A 21119-nucleotide genomic window follows, 5' to 3' on the forward strand; every position below is an offset into this window, starting at 1 on the left:
AGAAATAATTTGCAACCACTATTGAAATAATTTATTTTCAATAGTGGTTTTATTTCAATAGTGGTTGCAACAAGTGTTACATTTTTATACTGAGTACTTGAAGATCGACAATTGGTCATTCCCTTGAGCACTTGATTATCCCGTTACTCATTGCCGATTATCCAGTTCCTCATTGTCAACTCTTCTCACAAGTATTTGAATTTTAGAAGTTGCACATTATTTTGATAATGAGCAATCCTTTGTTTCATTTGGAGAAGTCTTTTTAAGCTTTTTTATATTTAGATCTTAGGCAATTCTTATCTTTATCCTTAGCATAATTATGACGGCATACACTGCTTATTCGACATCACTTCATATCACTAATTTGAGAAGATTCTTAATAAACAGTTCCTTCTTATATAGAAGTCTAAGGTCAATGCAGTAACTTTTCGAATACTCTAAAATCAACCCATATGCCTAATATTGAATAAATTCTTGGCCCGAAGTTTCAACAGAGTATATGTAAGGCGGGCCATTTGTTATCAAAAGGCACAATTGAACATTTGTTAAGTGCCACTAGGCAACTTCTCAAGCCAAACAACAACATCTTACCTAAAAACTTTTTACGGTCAGTTGATATTTTATTTTAAATATCCTTGAAAGAAGTGATCTGAAAGACGAGGGCCAAATGTGATGCTACATAATGCTGCATAATTTACTCTGAGCTTTAGTTTTAAGTAAGTTTAAAAGGAGAATATTATTTTCTTTCTAAAATTATTGATCTGTTTCAAATTATGATTCAGTGATCACATTTTCAAACGGTTTTAAGTATCTTATGATAAAATATTAAAAAAGTGTACGATATAATTTCTAATAACGTCTTTTTAGCGACCTATAAGTACTTAATGTTTCTGAAAAATATCCAAGACTGATGTTGCCATAGTATATTATTTTAGACACACTCTTCATCTTCAACCTTTCCATATAGCTTGATATTTTCCTCAAATGAAAGACATAAAACTAACCCCTACAGTCTTAAAGCTTAATCACACAGGGAAAATGAACCAGCTTAAACGATCTAGAAAATATCTACCTGAATTTAACGCAACCAGCTTTTGAAAGGTAAGCAGACTCTATCTTGTAATTCAGCTCTTTATCATATGGTTTTAAAGTTTGTCCAATGTCTTCATTTTCTATGTAACTCCACTGGACTAGGTTAATCATCAACTCCGCTGTTTTCCTTTCTTGTTCGACAGTTACAGCGTGTCGCAAAATCCTGTCAAATAATTATGATTATGAAGGATGTCTGCTGAAGAATTACGATTACTTTTTTTTTAAATTCTTTTCGGTGACTTATAAAAATATCATTATTTTAGTAACAGTGACATTTACCCCAGAGGGTTCACAAACCATCCTAATCTGGTTTTTAACAAATGGTTGCTATACACAAAGTTTGAATACAATAACTCATTTCAAACTCTAGATATTGGCTAGAAACCATAAAATGGACCAACCGACCGACATACTGATCAACAAGGTGACTGCTATAAACTCCCCTTAACTTTGTTTTGGGAGTATAATTAGCATAAAAAGAGCAATTAAGAATAATCTAGTTTCTTTGCCCCTGCCTCCAGAATGAGGACTTCAAAATGGCTAAAACTACATTCTATTAGCATTATATGCTGTGATGGTTGAAGTTTACAAACTTAACATTTATGTTGACAACAACATGTCTTGTGATGATAACACAAATAAATATCTCTGATGATGTCATGCAATAAAGTATATTAATGTCTTAATATAAAATTCATATACCTATGTATATTATCCGCAGCTTTACTGACATTTGCAGAAATTCCTGCTATTTGTATGATACCTTTAGAAGATTTCACCTTAACGTCCAGATGATGTTTCGTTGCCACATTTTTTATTTCCAAAATCTGAAGGTAAAAATAACATAATAATCAAAGGTGAAATTATTTAAGTCTACAATTCAATAACTTACTTAACAGGACTTTAAAAATGAGATGGCATCAATTAAATGATGCATAATTTTCAGACTTTATTTTAACATATTTACAAGCTTAGTTTCTCTTAAATATATGTACATGCATGCGTCTTTTAATCAGGTAATTTCAAGACAATCTTTAATTTTAAAGCATTTATTAAAGGGACTTCATTGAGGTAATTTTACATGAGTGGAGTAGAAAATAATTTTCCGAGATCTGTGTAGCCTTTGGTGTAGGTATGGGTGCAAATCTCAAGATCATTTCCCTTAATACTTTTTTCCAGGATAATCATCCCTGTCAGACATGACCCAAAAATTAAAAGGCATTGCAATCAGGCTAAACAATGCACATAAAATTATATTAAGTGTAATTCTGGGCAATTTCCCACATAACTCTTAGCAGATTTATCTTTTGAAATGCATCACGTGAATTTGAAATTTTATATTTTAGGGCACTTTGACCTTAGTGGTGTTTTAAATAATAACGTCAATATACACAAATTATTGTTTAAAAATATATTAGTAGAGTTTGTTGATATTAATTGCCAAAAACGGCATTCTAAGTCAATGTCTTTTTGGTGTATTTTTGGTGTATTTACGTTATTTCCTATGTTATTTACCAGGTGAAAAAGCTGAATAAAAGCAAAACAGGACTAATTTGTTTTTCTATATTAGCCAATATAAACTAATTGACACCTGGAAAGAATGATCTGAGAAGAGGCTAATTTTGATATTAAGAAACCCAAACCTGTGATCTGCATATTTTTCATTATATTTGATATTTCTACTGAATAATTTTCATTTCGTTTAAGCTGTTCGTAAATTATTCTAAAATTTATACATACTGACTATTACCTAAACTAACACTGAACTTGTACTCTGCATATTTTCTCATTATGATTAACACTTCTTCCAAGGAGTTTTAATTTTTTTCCAGACACAAAATTGCAAGCAGACGGACAAATGACTATGTGCATAACATACTAGGCCCAAATAGTTTTTTTTTTGTTGGGTGTTACATAACACCAACGCAGTATAGGTTATATGGCAACTTTCCAGCTTTACGGGTGAAGGAGACCTAAGGTGCCCATCTGTTTATTATTTTAAGTATACAGAAGAACCACGGAAGTTCCCTTTACTTACTGGGTAGCTTCCATACCTGAAAGTATCCAAAGTCCCTGTCAAGATTTGTAGGAACAGAAGTGAGTGGCAATTAGTGGTTTGAAATTTGAACGGCCTTAACCACTTCGCTATTGACGCCCCTTCAAAACCTTTTCATGCATAATAATAGTATTAGAATATGTAGGTAAATTACAAGTTTCCTTACCTGTTGATCATTCATATTCTTTATAATACTGTCATTAAAATTGCTAGATGTTATTTCCTTATCAAGACAACTTTCCAACTTTGATATAGCTTGATCAATGATATGCTCAGACATCGCAAGAATGATGAATGTAACTTTATTCAGATCTTGGTTCTTGGCATGTTTCTCTATGATCTGTCTTCTGCTTGACTGATCTTGCTCCCCATCACCTAGCATGTCTTTTAAAATAAGATTATAGCTAGTGAAAATAAGCAAGATTTAACATTATAGTTTTAATATATATATTGGACCTGAACAACTCTTTTTAATTTATCTACGGAAGTATTTTTTTTTCGACAGATTATTTCGGTACATTTGTTTGATAAAAATGTTATTTGATTTTAAATGTTTTTATAAAATACAATTTTTTGTTTGTTAAAATCATCTCCATGTATATTGTCAACATTACCAAAAAAACCGACATAGGCAGATATTTCGTAATTCTAAGTTTACGAAAAATATTAAGTATGTTTTGTATTTGAATTAATTTATTGTTTATATATCAACAAAAATGTGTATTATGTTGGTAATTTTCAAAAGATATAGCATAATAAAAAATCGATTTTTATTCATGTCCATCTTTGTCACAATTTTACGTTTTAAAATATAATTATGTCTGTCTTAGGCTGGTTGTAGTAATAGTTTTCGTATCCAACATATTGCTTATACTTTTGTTGTCATAAGTGAATATTCACAATTGCTACATGTGTTTTTGAACTGTTTTGTGTATAAAACAAAAAAGGACAGCAACTCTCATGCCCCTGAAACTTACGCAAAAACGTAGCTTCCTACATACCTTTTTCTCGGAAAATGACCAAGCGTCTTGTTTACTACTTCCAATGCCTTAAACTTGCATAACATATCTTAGACTATATACGTCAAAACTTGCAAAATAATTTAAGTTGGTGTATGCAATGGGGTGAGAGGTGAGGGGTTTGAAGAAGTTATATGCCTGAATTCACAGAAAAAATGGGTTAAAACCTGTATTCCTGTTGTGATTAATATTTCAAGCATTATCTACATTAAAGTTAGGAGGCACTGATATTGTGTCTAAACATTTTAAGTGACTGTTAAGAATGTTTTTATCCCTTACGCATGATTTGTTGATTTATTCTTATTTCAAATTTAAACGCACTTTGTCCAAGATGTCTCTAATTATATTTAAACAAGGGTGCCATAGTCACAAAATACGCCCGTTTACGAAAGCTTTAGATGGAGATGGGGGCATTATGGATAAGTGTTATCTAGCAAGCAAGTTTTTATTCTTGGCACTGTGTTGTTAAATGAACCTTAAGGTGACAACGGAGTCAATTATCACTGAAAATACCTAAAAAGAGATTTTTTGCTTACTAAATTTATTAACCTTTTTTGAAAACATTCGTGATTTAATTTTTGAAGCAGTTAGTCCAAAAAATGTGTTTTTAAACGTTTTAAAACGGTACCTATCCCATTTGTATCTGCTATTCGCGTAACCTGTCAATTATCGATAACGCTCCGCCCCCTGTTGGGGCATCAATGAGGGAAATCGGTAGTTCCATATATCCGTGAATTACCGCTCCATACTACTCGTAATACATGTATCGTACAAATACCGTACATCTTTATGAATATCTCAACATTTTATCGTCTACATTTTATTTAGCCTTTTTTTATATAAATTAAGAAATGTACTTAACATAATGTATGTAACATAAGTAATTAAGCATAGCTGTAAATCGCACGACCACGGGGTTGATTAAAAAATGTAGTTGCTAAAATATCCATAATGTGTGAAAAAATAATTTGTTTATCCTGTTAATCTGATAGATATTACATTGACTTTATGGACTTTTGTACTGATTCAAGGGATTGCTTTACATTCAAACTAGTTTTCTAACAATGTCTAGTAAAACAACAACAAAATAACAGACATAATTTATGTGAACGCCTATTTGACTTGTGGTAAGGGGTCCATGACCAATTTCTAAACCATTTTTACCATTGTCTAAGGATGATTATTTCTCTATGAATCAATAAAAAAAGATATTAAAATATATTACCAGTGAATGCTTTGAATAAATTGTCCGCCACTAAATCGAACACAGTACTAATAAACCTGGGACAAAGTATAAAATTTATTGTCTATCCCGGTAGAAACTGGATCTCTATGCCGTGCATAGATGATATTCATGATAATAGAAGTCAAGAAGGCCAGATCATAATGATCGAGTAATACCTTTTATTTCTATTAAAATATGTGAAGCATTATCAATTTGGTGGAAAAAAAATATATAATATCCCGTTCTTATTTGTATACATCTACAATGGACTTTAAAAGACTGTCAGAAGCTCAGTTTTTTGTTATTTTATCTTATATTTTAACGGAATTTCATACACAGGCAGAGTGACACTGGTATAATACAATAATAATGCTGATGATAATAATAATAAACTTCAAAAAGGAAACAATAAAATACCCCGCTAGCGGTGCGCAAATGCGTTCCATTTCCCCCACATAGTGCCTCAAATTTTACCGATAGTCACGTGACATGTGCGACAGATACCAGACGAACAGTAAATCACGTTAAGAATTGAAGAAATTTCGGCTATAAACTGATATTAATCAGCAGCTTTTTAATTGGTCAGATGTCACTGGGTCATAAAATGTTGTTAGAGTATGTTGCCGCAACTTGTGACCCTCTCTGGTGCGATATTTGTGTATTATGCAATTATTTAGCGTGAAACGTAGGGGTCCGAGAGAGAACAGCCGATTTATGACACTTCGTTTGATGCGGGTCGGACTAACTTTGAATCGGCATAACTTTTTTAATAATCAAGCAATTAACATGCGGTTTGAAGCACATGAAAGGAAATTCATTTACGGAGGGAACCGTGTCAGGGATTTTTGTTTGCTCAATCAGCGACTTAATTATCTTTAATTACGTAATATGTATGGTGAAAAAAGTCGCATAAAATGTTTGACGTTACGTAATATTTTTTTGAGAAAAGATAGAAAAAATTTGAGACACGGTTCCCCAGATAATATAAGTATGGTTATTTTCCAAAAGTTTGATGACAAAAAAATAAAAAATGACTTTGATATGACGATTTAAAATTTTAGGATTTTTATTCAAAATCAATCATTTACAAAGGCATTTTTTTCAAATATGTTATTTTTTATGATGATCAACGATATTTAATGCACAAAGATTAAATAAATAACAATTATTACTAAAAAACTTGGTTTAAATGACATTTATGTGAGTACCATGGAAAGTGTCTGTTGTCACCTTAAAACAAATCAGTAGGGAAGATATGCACAGGATGTGTGACCTTGACCTTGGTCGCAGGGACCTGAATTTTATGCACGGCACTCAGCCTCACAATGATGAACATTTGTGCCAAATTATATTGAAATCCCTCTATGCATGTAGAAGTTTTGCTCCAGACAAGCGTTTTTCTATGAGCTCTAACTGTGACCTTCACCTTTGACCTAGAGACTTGGTTCATGTGCAGGGCACTACGTCTCATGGTGGTAAACAATTCTATAAAGTAACATTAAAATTCCTCCATGCATGTAGAAAATATGCTCCGGACAACATCTGGATATTTAATCATCTCCAGTGACCTTGACCTTGCAAATATTAACCTAAATTAAATGTGTCACACCTGTAGTCATGATAGTTACCATTTGTGCTACAATCCATCAATAAATGATGACTAAATGGTCCCTATACACATCTTCAAATTTTTATCTGAACTTTGACCTCTATGTGTAACCTTGACTTTGGTCGCAGGGATCTAAATTTTGCGTGCGACACTCAGCCTCACAATGGTGAACATTTGTGCCAAGTTATATTGAAATCCCCCTATGAATGTAAAAGTTTTGCTCCGGACAAGCGTTTTTCAATGAGCTCTAAGTGTGACCTTGACCTTTGACCTGGAGACCTGGATCATGCATGGAGCAATACATATCATGGTGGTGAACATTTCCATAAAGTATTATAAAAATTCTTCAATACATGTAGGAGATATGCTCCAGACAAATTCTGGATATTTCACCATCTTTAGTGACCTTGACCTTGCATATATTGACCTAAAGTACATGTGTCACAGCCGTAGTCATGATAATGACCATTTGTGTTACAATCCCTCAATAAATGATGATTAAATCGTCCCTATACACATCTTCATATTTTTATCTAAACTTTGACCTCTATGTGTGACCTTGACCTTGGCTGCAGGGACCTGAATTTTGTGCGCGACACTCCGCCTCACAATGGTGAACATTTGTGCCAAGTTATATTGAAATCCCGCTATGCATGTGGAAGTTTTGCTCCGGACAAGCGTTTTTCAATGAGCTCTTAGTGTGACCTTGACCTTTGATCTAAAGACCTAGTTCATGTTCGTGACATGGCTTTTCATAATGGTGAACATTTCTATGAAATTTCATTAAAATCCCTACATGCGTGTAGGAGATATGCTCCGGACAAAATCTGGATATTTCATCATCTTTAGTGACCTTGACCTTGTATATATTGACCTAAATTATATGTATCACAGCCATTGTCTTGATAATGACCATTTGTGTTACAATCCCTCAATAAATGATGACTAAATGGTCCATATACACATTTTCATATTTTTATCTGAACTTTGACCTCTATGTGTGACCTTGACCTTGGCCGCAAGGACCTGAATCTTGCGCGCGACACTCCGCCTCACAATGGTGAACATTTGTGCCAAGTAATATTGAAATCCCTCTATACATGTGGACGTTTTGCTCCGGACAAGCATTTTTCAATGAGCTCTAAGTGTGACCTTGACCTTTGACCTAGAGACCTGGCTTATGTGCGCGACACTGCCCCTTATAGTGGTGAACATTTCGATGAAGTTTCATTAAAATCCCTCCATACATGTAGGAGATATGCTCCGGACAAAATTGGACGCCGCCCGCCCGCCCGCCCGCCCAACCGACCGCCTGCCAGGGGCGTTCCCATAATACGTCCCGTTTTTCAAACGGGCGTATAAAAAAGCAGTTAGTGATGTGTTAGCTCTGGAATTGAGTGTATTTTTGTTACCTCTCTATATTCTAAACCCGTCAAAATTGTCAGATGTTAAATAAAGCAATTAGAACATTTTGTCAAGCACTTATACTTATCAAATGAATTTTTCCATAATCTATTTTCTTTCAAAAATAATGATATCATGTGTCATTAAGGTATTTGTAATTATGTTGGCAGCTTCAGTTTAAAGCTCTTTTACATACTTATACAGGGATATAGGGTCATAATTGCCTTCTTGATTAGTATTAAGTGTTAAGATCACATTTCAGTGTTTATAATAGAAGAAACAAGAACGTGTTTGTTAAACACAAATGCCAAGATTCTTGTCAGTAACAATATTTCAAAAAATATTAACCCATGCACTCAGTTAAGGACGGAAAATAGTAAAAAAGAATGTAAACACAGTTATGTTACTTAACAGAGTCATGGCGTTTTGTTCTTGTGAAAAATGTAAGTTAATAAATAATTTATCAAGGATGTTTTAGCAAATGTGTAGAAATCTATTATTGGCCTTCCTGACTTTGACCCACTGACCCATAACTCAATCTTAAGAAAAAAACACGCAAGTTATCTTCCAACCAAATATAAAATAAATATGTCCATAAATAAAGGCTCTATGAGCAAAAGTGAAACAATCTTATTTAAGCACTTGTGACCTTGACCCTACTGACCCCTAACTCAATCCAAAGGAAAAATATCATGTAAGTTATCAACCTACCAAATATAAAATACATCTGTCAATAAATAAAGGCTGTATGGGCAAAATGTAAAAATCTATTTTTAGCACTGGCGACCTTGACCCAACTGACCCCTAACTCCATCAAAAGGGAAGAATACCATGCAAGTTATCATCCTGCCAAATATGAAATAGATTTATCAATAAATAAAGGCTCTATAGGCAAAAGTGTAAGAATCTATTTTAAGCACTGGCGACCTTGACCAACTGACCCCTACCTCAATCAGCAGGAAGAATGCCAATGCAAGTTATCTTCCTTCCAAATATGAAAAACATCTGTCAATAAACAAGCAATTATCATAGTATTGCAAGCAATCCATAAGTCCCCTACCGGTTAGAACCCCATCAACATTCTGAAGGGCCATGGACCTTTCCGGTTTTTCGTAGCGGAACATTTAGCCACACCTTTACCATTCATTGCTAGGTCAACTGCTCACAAACAGTATCACAAACAAAAATATTTTCAGTACTTTTCAAGTTATCGCGGAATCCAGTTTTGTGGACGGACGGACTGACGGAGTGACAGACAGACGGACGGACAGACAGACGGACAGACGGACGGACAGACGGACGGAGGGTAAACCTAAAGTCCCCTCCGGTAAACCGGTAGGGGACTAATAAAGACTGTATGAGCAAAGTGTCAAAATCTATTTTTAGCACCGGTGACCTTAATCCAACTGAACCCTAACTCCACCCGAAGAAAAAAAAAATGTTCATATTCTTACCAAATATAAGAGACATCTGTCAATAGAATAAGGTTAGTACACCTGTTAAAGTATAAAAATACATTTTTGACATTGGTGACCTTGACCTTGACCAAATGAACCCTAATTAAACACAATGGAAGATGACCATCCTTATCAGTTTGTATTAAACATGAATGACATCAACTTAAAAAGTAAAAGTTGTATGAGCAAAAATGTTAAAATCTGGTATTAAACCAGTGAACTTGACCTTGACGCTAGGGACCCATTTACTCCATAAAAATTAGAGGACCATTTGAGGTACCCACTTTCCAAATATGAAAGAAATCATAAAATAAATGAAGTAATTAGAAGAAATTTAAGATAAATCCAACATGTCGGAATAGGTTAACCATGCAAGGCTCTATTTTCAAAGTGATAAAAAGGAAATAACTGGGGAAAATGGTTAGCACAGTTATATAACTTGGCAATATCATGTATTTTGTATTGATAAGTAAGTGTGGTAACTATGAAGCTATTATTATAGAAAGAACTTAAGATATATCCAACTTGCCGTTTTAGGTTAACCAATTATTCATTTTCTAAGTGCTGAAAAGGGCAATAACTTGGTAAACATAGAATCCATAGTTATGTAACTTGCCCCGATCATGTACATTGTGTTGATAAGTAAGTGTGTAAAGTTTGAAGTCATTGGTAAATGTAGTACTTAAAAAATCCAACTTGCCGTTTTAGGTTAACTTTGTACGGACAGACAGATGGACGGACGGTTCAATTACTATATGCCCGGGTACATAACTATAGGGGCAAGATAATTGTTGCAATTAATTGTACCAAAAACTGTTGGTTCTATAGGTATACTCGTACTTACCAGTGGCTTCATTACTTGATACAAACAATCATTTTCGATGTATTAACAAAAACAAATTCATGATCATTATAAATTGTTGCCTTTTTCTTGTTTATTTTGATGAGCGTTGTTTAAGTGTAAGTTTCAATGCATTAATGTTACTCAGTATAAGGTCATTATTTTATCAAAATGCTTGATTGTGCTCATTTCAATAATAATCACCTGTTTATGCTTTTAAGTTTTTTAACCTTCTACAAATAGAAAGCAAGTACATCTTAAAGCAAACACTTTAAGTGTAATATGTCATTATTTTTAGACGTCCCTCTTTTTCTATGTAAATTTAGAGATATACTGATTTAGATAATAATGTGTTTGTAATCTTTCATTAATTCGATTACATATCAATTTCGTCAGTCAATGATCTAAGCTGACATATTACTGCTTCACAGGGTGAGCTTTCAAAAGTGTGGTTTTACTAACATCCCTCTGTTGTATAGTTTGTTATATACACAGCTATGGAGTTTGAATAATGTGCCAGTTTTAGATGCAGAATATTATTTTAAGTAATGACTGCTTTACAATATAGCTCATTTACTGTATAAAGATCTAAACTATTTTCAGAGAGCATGGTATGGTCTGAAGAAAGATGTAGTGAAAATGTTTATTTTTACAGTCTTGAAAATTCAAATAAGATATTTTGTATATCCTGCACAACAACAGAGTATGGGGTGTTTCATGTAAGAATCTCTTTGTCCTGTACACCCTCGATATCCTTTGAAACTTGGCAGATATGACTTGAAACTTAAAATTTATTTTTAAGTGTCATAAGGGATTTTGTAGGTTTATTATTATCTTTTCATAGTAATTTTTAAATTTGTGTTTATTGGTCAATGTGGGAAGCCCTTTAACGCAACAGAGAGTGACCTAAAAGAGTAAAATAAAATTACTTACATGGACTGATAACTCAGAATTTGATTATTAGGAAGATAACCCATATTATTTGTTTCAATCATTACACCGTTTAATTACTGTGGCATCATTTTTGATCACGTAGGATGCATTTTCACGTATTTCGTGCTAGGACACATGCACGAATTTAAGTCTACGCTAACATAAAACCGAGCAAATGTATTTAAAGTGGCAAAATATCAAATTTGTCCGCAAGATATGAATTGAACACTACATCTCTCGAAAAATGCCGCTTGTTAGTGTCGTTTATTGATTCAAGATATTACTAGTAGTAACTTAATAAGTTGAACATGATTAAAGATGTGACTTATTAACCGTCAACTGTTTCGTGTATTTGTACATAACAATTTGCCTTCTATTGCATAATGGGTGACAACGTGCAAGAGAGAAATTGTTCACTTGTTCTCTTTGGTTTCATTCATTTAGATTTTATTCAAGTAAATAGAAATTACTACGAAGTGATTTTTTTTTAATCGAAAATATGTGAATTTAAAATAGAGAAAATAAGAATCCCTAAAGAGAGTCCAAAATGGCAAAAATTGAAATTGGTACAGGTTCGGTTTGATTGAGCCTGTTCATGGACGGTACTGTCAAGTGCAAACTACCGTCCTCACCCCCTAGTACCAGCTTAAGCAGTATTTAACATTTAAACACGAACATTGTGATATTTTGAATTTAGAAACATCCGCGGTGGTTTGCATGGAAACTTCAATGTGACACTTCCGTGCCATTCCATTAAAAGCAGCGTATGGTCCCAAAGTAATAGAAAACGTAAAAACAATGAGCGGAACTAAACAAAATGGAATTTTGAAAGGGGATCAGAAGATATGAAGCCTGCATATCACAGATAAGACACCAAAAGAAAACGTTAAAAAGCAGGCAACATATCCTAAGGCTAATTCAAAAAATTAAAGTTGGAATATTGGAACAACCTAACTATAATGCCAAATAGTTTTAACTAAAAATACCACAAACACAACAATAATGCCGTGCTGAACGACCTTTAAGGATCGAAAATATAACATCTCTGGTTGCATGTACGGGGCAACTTTTTAAGACCGCACAAACTTACTTTAAGAAAGATAAAAGTTTAATCTTTTAGACTTGAATATTTGAGGGAAAACTGAAAATGTATATAAGCAATTGATATAATTCTTTCAAATATATTTTATTTGGAAAATAATCTTAATGTTACAAAAATGTAATTCAAGTATGTTTAGATATTTTGAAACTTAGAATATGTAGGAAAAGGTCACAAGCACGTAAACTGGTTAAGTTTTATAACTTGATTTTGCATATAACAATGTTATGCCCTTTTTAAGCATTTAAAGGATCATTTTGATCATTTATTTGTTGTCAAGTTGAGCTGACTAAGCTTAGTATTTCAAGAAATTGACATTTTATGGTGACTTATCAATAATTGATATTGACAAACGTTTAGGACAAAATATATTAAGATTCATCCAGATTCATTCTGACTTCATTAAATTTTCTAAGTAAGATATTGCCAAGTAAACATAGAGAGTAATTTACATATTGCAAACCACACAAATAACCCAAGTAAATTTCCAGAAAAAAGGTCACATAATGAAAAAAGATCCATACTTATGTTAGATACGTTAGTCACACAGTAAAGATACGATGATAATATTGCGAAAAAAATACATCTACAGTAATATGCAAATGAATGCTTGCATTGACAAAATTTCGTAAGAACTATTTTCTTGGTTGTTTTTATAATTTTGCAAGCAGACGGATATTATTATTATCATTTTTGCTCATCTGAAGGCTTGCAGCTTTAACAAAAGACTAAAAACTTAAAAGATTTATCACGTTTTTAATGAACAATATGAATATATATCCAATATATTTTTAGAAATTTTTATTATATATTTGGGTTTTTGATTCCTGCAAAAGTAATATAAAACTGAAAACAATCACGACGGAATCATAGTTGTTTTGACTTGTAACACCACTAGTACTTTGATTGTTATTAGAATCAGAACAGGTATTTTTACTTGAAATTTAAAATGTTCTATAAACGATATGAAAGAACGTTGCCATCATGTTCATATTTTAATGAAACGCGCCAAAGTAAGGACAATTTTTAAGTATTGTAAAATGGTAAATATATCTCTTTTTAAGCTGCGGCGTTCGTCAGACATGGGGCGATTACTTGAAAATTGTAATCGATTAAATTATGATTATTTGTCAAAATGCTTGACTAAATTAAATTACTGATTACTCCATTTAGACATTGTAATTGATTAAATTACTGATTACTGACAGGAGAAATCAGATATTACATTTATGATTACTGATTACATGTACATAAGTTAAGATATGCAATGGTTCAACACTGTCGTTTTATTGAACATTTCAATACAACAAATGTACAAAAAAAAAATAATCCAGCTAAACAATCATTTATGTATTGGGTCAATCTGTCAGTGATTCATCACCTTATTAAAACACAGGTGTCATCAAATCTGACCTGGGTGACTGCATTTAATCCACCTACACTACCTAAGACAATTAGTAGGCATTGACACTGGTACTTTTTTAACCTTTAAATGTATGTTTGTTCAGCAATTTTTTTTAGCTTAACATGTATTGTAATCATACATGTAATCATGGTGATTACTAATTAATTGGTCATGTAATTGATTAAATTATGATTAAATTACAGAAAAAAAATTATGATTACTGATTACTGTGATTACTCAAAAAATTGTAATCGATTAAATTAAATTAAATTACCGATTACGATTACCCCATGTCTGGCGTTCGTACGGCATAGGGTTGCTTTGGCGATACATAAACTCAACAAAATGAGATTTTTTTTGAAAAGCACAAAATATTTGTAATAGCATTAAATTCTTCTCCTGAATAGCGAAAATTCGTTATAATATCTTGATAAATTATTAAGTTATTAGTAGCGTCCATGAATATATTGATCAACCCTCGTATATGGATTCTAACAAGCAAGCACAGGAGGCAAAGTTCTACAACTCTTCTATGACATTTAGTCAGAAGTTATGCCCATTTTTATTAAAAAAATGTTTTGAAGTCTACTTTTATTTACATTAACACTGGTCTATCTGTGATATCATTTGAAAATTTACAAGCAAGCTTATCTCTATTTAATGCACTGAGTACATTTATTTACTAAAAAATCAAAACAACTTTGACATCACTGAAACCATTACAGATACACGATTGTTTACAGGCAAGCTCAGCTTTCCGAGTTTCACAATTCTTAATGTTATTTCTAATTTTTGTTCTTTTTTAAAAGTAAGTCTTGATTGTTTTTGTTTCATAAGAAAGCACAATCAAATGTTATATTACTTTATTCAAACCTGATTAAACAATTGAAATATCTTTAATATGAACTTGTTACATAGGTAATAATCGGAAAATATTTTTTTTTTGTTAAAATTTTTTTCTTTGAAAGAAAAAGTTGAGGTAAAAAATGGCAGTTTTTAAATGAAAATTATACTTGCAGCTTCCCATACATAGTTTGTACATTCTTTTTAAATACATGTATTTCAATAAATTTCTGCCATAAAAGTATTTTAATCAAAGATAAGCATAGTATTTCTTAAGCCAAAATTTTGGTTAACTTTATTATTAAACTATAAATGATGTTGCAGATAATGTGTGTGATATATTAATTTCCATCATAAACATATTGTAAATAAAAATCATGACGAGGAAAAATACAGAAATTAATGTTCTAATTAAAAGCTTATATACTGTGAGAAACTATCAAAAGAACAGTCTTCACTACAAATATATATCTTGTAATTTAACCCATTACCTCATGAGCATTTTGTGAAAAATGGCTGTTTTCATTGAAAAGTCTCCCGTTACAAGTTCAAGTTGATATAAAGCTATAAAAACTGTTTAATACCAATCAAATTTGGCACAAATATTGACTGGACCGTTGTTTTGGTGAAAACATGATCAGTCTTAAATTTCCTGTTATCATGGCAACGAGGGGACATCTCAAAAGTGCCAAAAAATCACTATTTTGCGTTGATTTTTTCCATCAAAATTGATTTCAAAGTGCTGCAACTTCTTAATGAATTGGGATAGAGTCAAAGGCTTTTCAGCGTTTGTTACAAGTTACCTTATAATTGACCAAGGGTCATTTTTAGCCGCTCACAATTCAAACATTTTCTTGGCGATGAGAGGGAAACCCCCAATCAGAAGGGGACACATCCCCTTCTGGAAACCCCTTTATGTATCTTTTAAATATGGGGCGGCGCCGAAAAAGTGGTCACTTTTTAAACAAAATTTCTCAAACAAAAACAAGTGTTGGGGGAATCACAACTTTTCCAAATTATAGTGATCATTAGATGGATAAATTGAATAAATTTATTCAATAGGATACGTTCTACAAATGCAACTGTATTAATGTTTGAAATATAATTAATAATGCTGTAAACTAGAAGTTATTTGTATACAAACATTTCCCACAAGACATTTCCCTTTTGCTTGGTTTATTTCCTGTACAATATATCATGTAATAAGTAAATATCTGATTGTAAAATAGGTAAAAATCCGACAGAAAACAAGGTAAATGTCTTTAATGTACATTAATTATACCATAATCTTAATATCTGTAAGTTTATGTTCAATATAGTATTCATATGGATCCCTGGGACAAACTTCACTTACTGAAAACTAACTATTTTGTCTACTGACAAATTACTGATAATGAAAACTGCTTAGCAATTACTGATATTATAAAACAATCGTCTCACTCATTTAAAACAATTGAACATTTCCCATTATTCCGACCGATATTTATAGAAATCTTCATGGATTATAAATTATATTTGCGCAGAATAACATAAAATTAAACACAATTTTGGCAAATGTAAAGTTATTTTACTTTACCTGTGAACTCATCAATTACACTTGGGTGGGCATAATTTCACATTAGTATGAAACAATCGGGACCTGATATGTTGATTTGCTGCGAATATTTTCATGATCATGTGTTGGTAAGAAAATGTTATACTGTATGTGATATCTTACAGGAAACACATTAACAGTCTTTTTAGAAAATAATTTATCAAAACAATTAAGCATGCATTTTGTTTTCCACTTATAAAACATACTCTATCATTGAAATTGAAAATGAGAAAAGATACAAGCCTTTGCTACCAGTACGGAGCCAGGTTAGCCTTCATTGATCGACAAGGCTCCATGCTGCACTGACCAGACTATATACTTACTAACCAGGCTTTATACGTCAATGACCAGGCTATATACCGTACTGGCCAGGGTGTATACTTCACAGACCAAGGGCTATATTGTAGTGACCATCATCTTCACTTCACATGTCAATGCTCTATTAACTTCACTACACAAGCTCTATAATGCACTGACCAAGATCTTTACTGCACTGACAAGGCTATATACTAACTCTGACTGATTAGGATGTATATTTCACTGATAAGGCTCTATACTTTATTGTCCATACTCTATATTTCACAGGCTTTATACTCAACCAGGATCTTTCAAATAGAATGGTATGGAGTCAGACCAATTTTACGAAAAAGGATGTCTCAGCTGAGTCACATGATTAGGTTATGTACCGAGCTTGATCTAGCATAGTACATCGCGGTTCTAAAATCAAATTAAAAGATAATGTTTTGTTAAATTGATAAAAAATATACTGAAAACTAATGTTGGCTACATTAAATTACCAGTTTTTACTTTAAAAAGTATAAATTTTATAGATTTGCAGTGAAATTAGTATTTTTTGTTTCCAGTTCAAGATAAAAGTCTATTGCTAATCTTTGAAAATAGGTCCGAGTTTCAGAAGTTTTTTTGAACTGATGCATTGTTCAATGAAAAAATAGAAATTGATTTTACAAGGAAAAAATGTTATCAAATATTATCATGTTAAGATGTTATAATATTTCACGATGTTATTTACAAATATTTTATGTTTAATTTGGTGCATTTTCAAATTGGCGCCGTTTGTCAGCAAAAAAATCTGAAAAAGCAATCTACGTTTTTCAACAGATCATGGCTTAAAAAACATTTTTTTCTGAAATATGAATCTTTTTTCACAAGTTTAAAGGTTTTAAAAAACATGACGTTGTTAGAATTTTTAATTTTGCTACTGTTTTTAATTTTCGACCTTTTTGAACACTTACATAATTTGCGTATAGCAACTGTACCGAGTTATATGGACACATGTTTAATTGTTGCGAGAAGGATTTACATAGCGCGTTTTAAGACCATTCTATTTGAAAGACCCCGACCAGTCTCTATACATACTACTATGACCAGGCTATATATACTACACTGACCAGGCTGTATACTACACTGACCAGGCTCTATACTTCACTAACCAGGTTCTATACTAAACTGTCCAGGCTTCTATACTACAATGACCAGGCTCAATACTTCACTAACCAGGTTCTATACTACACTGACCAGGTTCTATACTACACTGACCAGGCTCTATACTACACTGACCAGGGTCTATACTTAAATTACCAGACTCTGTACTTCACTGAGCATGCTCTATACTGCACTGAACATGCTCTATATTTTCTTAACTATTGAAAGCTCAAAGTTTCATACTTTGATTTTCAAATTCCTTAATATTCCAATGGAGAGCTTAAAATTCAAAACAGAGTTAATCTTTTACAGAAAGTTAAGAAATTAAGGTTTGTTCCAAATTCAAAACAGAGCAAACTCATTACACAAATTCATTACACAAATTGATTAAATTAAGGTTTTTTATCATATACAAAAAATATTAAGTAAAACTTAAAAGTGTTGGAGCACAACACCAAATACTTTATTCCGGTATATACCAGACATCATGGGCAAGGCGCTTGAATTATTACATTTTAAACTCTAGCCTTTTCATCCGCCAAAATGCACATTACAACGTCTTGTTAATCACTTTACAGCTATTTATATAATTATGAGCATAAAAGAAAAAAATAAAAATCAGCAAATAAAACAATATATTTCTACTTTGTGATAATGATTTCTGCAAGCGTCTAGAGGTTCTGCTCCAACACTTTAGTGAGTTAAATCCAATATTATTAGGTGGCGCTTAATTACTTGAGCTTTGGTAGAAGTCATCATCCTCTTCATCTGTGTCCATTGGTTTTATATAGGGATTTTTATCATCTGAATCACCTAGTCACAAAACAAACATTCAAGTTGTAATGCAGCAACAATAGTTTTAACCCTCAATACCACACTAAATATCCAAAACAGATACGCCAATCTTTCAATCCGGGCAAAACCATTCATTATTCTTAAGGGAAAAATACAAAAATAAATATCGACTGTATAGTGGACATTGCAGACCATGATCTGGCGGCACAAATGCAAGCTTAAGAGTTAATGCATTAATTTAAGTTTTTTCTAAATAAAAGTTCATTGATCTTTGAAATAATACTTTTAAAGTGTGCTACATGGACTTTCAGGTACTGGTTAAACATAAGTTAAAATAAAACACAAAATGTCTACGTTGAGAGATACACTTTCTTTTGCAGAAACATACAAGACACGAAATAGACATACAAAGAAATGTGGACAATGAAAGTCTTTTTCTTAATTTTAAAGAATATTGCAAAATAACATCTAAAACAAGCATATAGATAAATGAAAGCATGAGGACAATGATGTTCTTCTACCCATGAAAGAATATTGCAAGTAATTTCATTTTGTGAAAGAGCTGCATATATTAATAAATTATATGTGATGAAATGTTTAAAATCTAACATGTTTTGTTTTTACTCTGTATATCCATCTGTATATCAGCAAAACAAAATGGGCCACAGAGGCCGTGGTTGAAAAATCTGTTATATTTATTTCATAAGTTTTATTTCTTTTTTCAAAAATTGTTGCTTTGATTTCTGAATGGAATTTACTTTTAAAGCAACTGTAGAAAATATTTTAATTCCAAGTTTGATTGTAACTCAACCACTGATATAGATAAATGATTTTAAAAGAAATATTTGGTTACACTTGCAAGCTGGATACAGGATAATAGCAGAAGGTCACCTTGAGAAAATGGTGTCTAGGAAAGTGAGCTAAAGACGAGACTGCTTATGAACAGACAATTGTCAAATTTGAAAAAAAGAAAAGAATGATAGTCATTTATGAATGTTGATGCAGCCATTTCAATTTTAGCAGCAAGCATGGCTCAGTGAGCATGCACAATTACCCAGCGCATTAGGACAAGATTGCAACATATTTTTATAATAACATGTTTAATAGGAACAGACTGATACAGCTCTTGTCAGGACCATATTCTGATTAGCACTGATTTGCGTAAAAAATATATATATAAAAAGAAATTCACAATCCTAGATGAACAACCCATACCATGCAAATTGGGAAGTTTTTACTTAAAGTAAAACATATAAAAGGGAGGTGAGACATTAAACAAACATTAAAGCAATAAAATTTTCAAAAATAACCTACGGAATCTACCTTGTAAATCTTCGTACAGATCATATTGCCTGCCTTCTCTACCTCCAGTTGCGCCCCTTTTCCCTGTTGACCATATTCTCGCCGCATTTTCAAAAGCCTAAAAACCATTGAAACACAACTGATTTGATCCTAACTAGTGAAATGTTTTGTGAAATAAAACCCATATCACTCATAGTTCATGTGTATCGCTTACACTGTGACTGATATACTCACTGACAATTTTTTATTTTTTTTGGTATATGGTTTTCTATTTTTTTTTGGTATATGGTTTTCTATATACATTTGTAAAGTTACTTAGATAGTAACTGGTACATGTTGATTTTTAAAGCTCATTTCCCAATTCATATTTCATTATTTTTCTTAAAAACTGCAAAGTATAAGTAGGTGGTGTTGAACATCTGGCTGTGTGTTCACAAAAAAAGATACATGTATCTGAATCAAATGATCCTGATTTTTTTATTGCTTTATGAATATGATCATATCAGGCTAAATTAATACTGTGCAAACAGTCACAAGATTACTGATTTGCAAGGAAACAAACCTTTTTTTGAATAAAATTGATATTTCTATTTATTTATTTTGTTGGGTTTCATGCCACACCAACACAGTATAGGTCATATGGCAACTTTCCTGCTTTACTGTAGGAGGAAGACCTAGTGCCCTTCCATGCATTATTTCAGGTATGAATGGGCACCTAAGTAGAACCACCAACATTCTGTTAGCTAGCTGGATAGCTTCCTCACATGAAATATTTCAAAGTTCCTGTGGGAAAGTGATTTGACGTCACTCAACCACCAATGTCCCACTATAAAAAATTTGATAAATAACTATACAAAATACAAGAATAACTGGATCAAAATAACTATATAATAATTCCTAAATATACTTCACAACTTAAATTGTTTGTTTTCCTATAACAAATAAAGAACAAAATTGGAATCTCTTCCTTCTTGAGCAAAAATATAATAAATCAAGATTGAA

The 21119-nt window shown here is 32.2% G+C and overlaps 1 protein-coding gene across 7 annotated transcripts in view; it reads right to left on the reverse strand.

The window, feature by feature from the left end:
- The window catches only part of LOC132747655 (protein mono-ADP-ribosyltransferase PARP14-like), a 143958-nt gene that overhangs the window by 111805 nt on the left and 11034 nt on the right, over positions 1–21119 (reverse strand). For 4 of the 7 annotated variants that reach the window (XM_060737098.1, XM_060737099.1, XM_060737094.1 and 1 more), the window contains exons 8-10: positions 20130–20235; positions 18756–18833; positions 3315–3532 (exon numbers count right to left, since the gene is read on the reverse strand). In XM_060737098.1, coding sequence (XP_060593081.1) covers positions 3315–3532; positions 18756–18833; positions 20130–20235 — 402 coding nt within the window. Of the gene's footprint in view, positions 1–1072; positions 1256–1794; positions 1920–3314; positions 3533–18755; positions 18834–20129; positions 20236–21119 lie in introns of all 7 variants that reach the window. The other 3 variants (XM_060737096.1, XM_060737100.1, XM_060737097.1) reach the window with 2 other exon arrangements.

Source organism: Ruditapes philippinarum, unplaced genomic scaffold (genome assembly GCF_026571515.1).
Source record: "Ruditapes philippinarum isolate M1 unplaced genomic scaffold, ASM2657151v2 ctg1142_1_1_1_1, whole genome shotgun sequence".
Taxonomy (NCBI): Eukaryota; Metazoa; Mollusca; class Bivalvia; order Venerida; family Veneridae; genus Ruditapes; species Ruditapes philippinarum.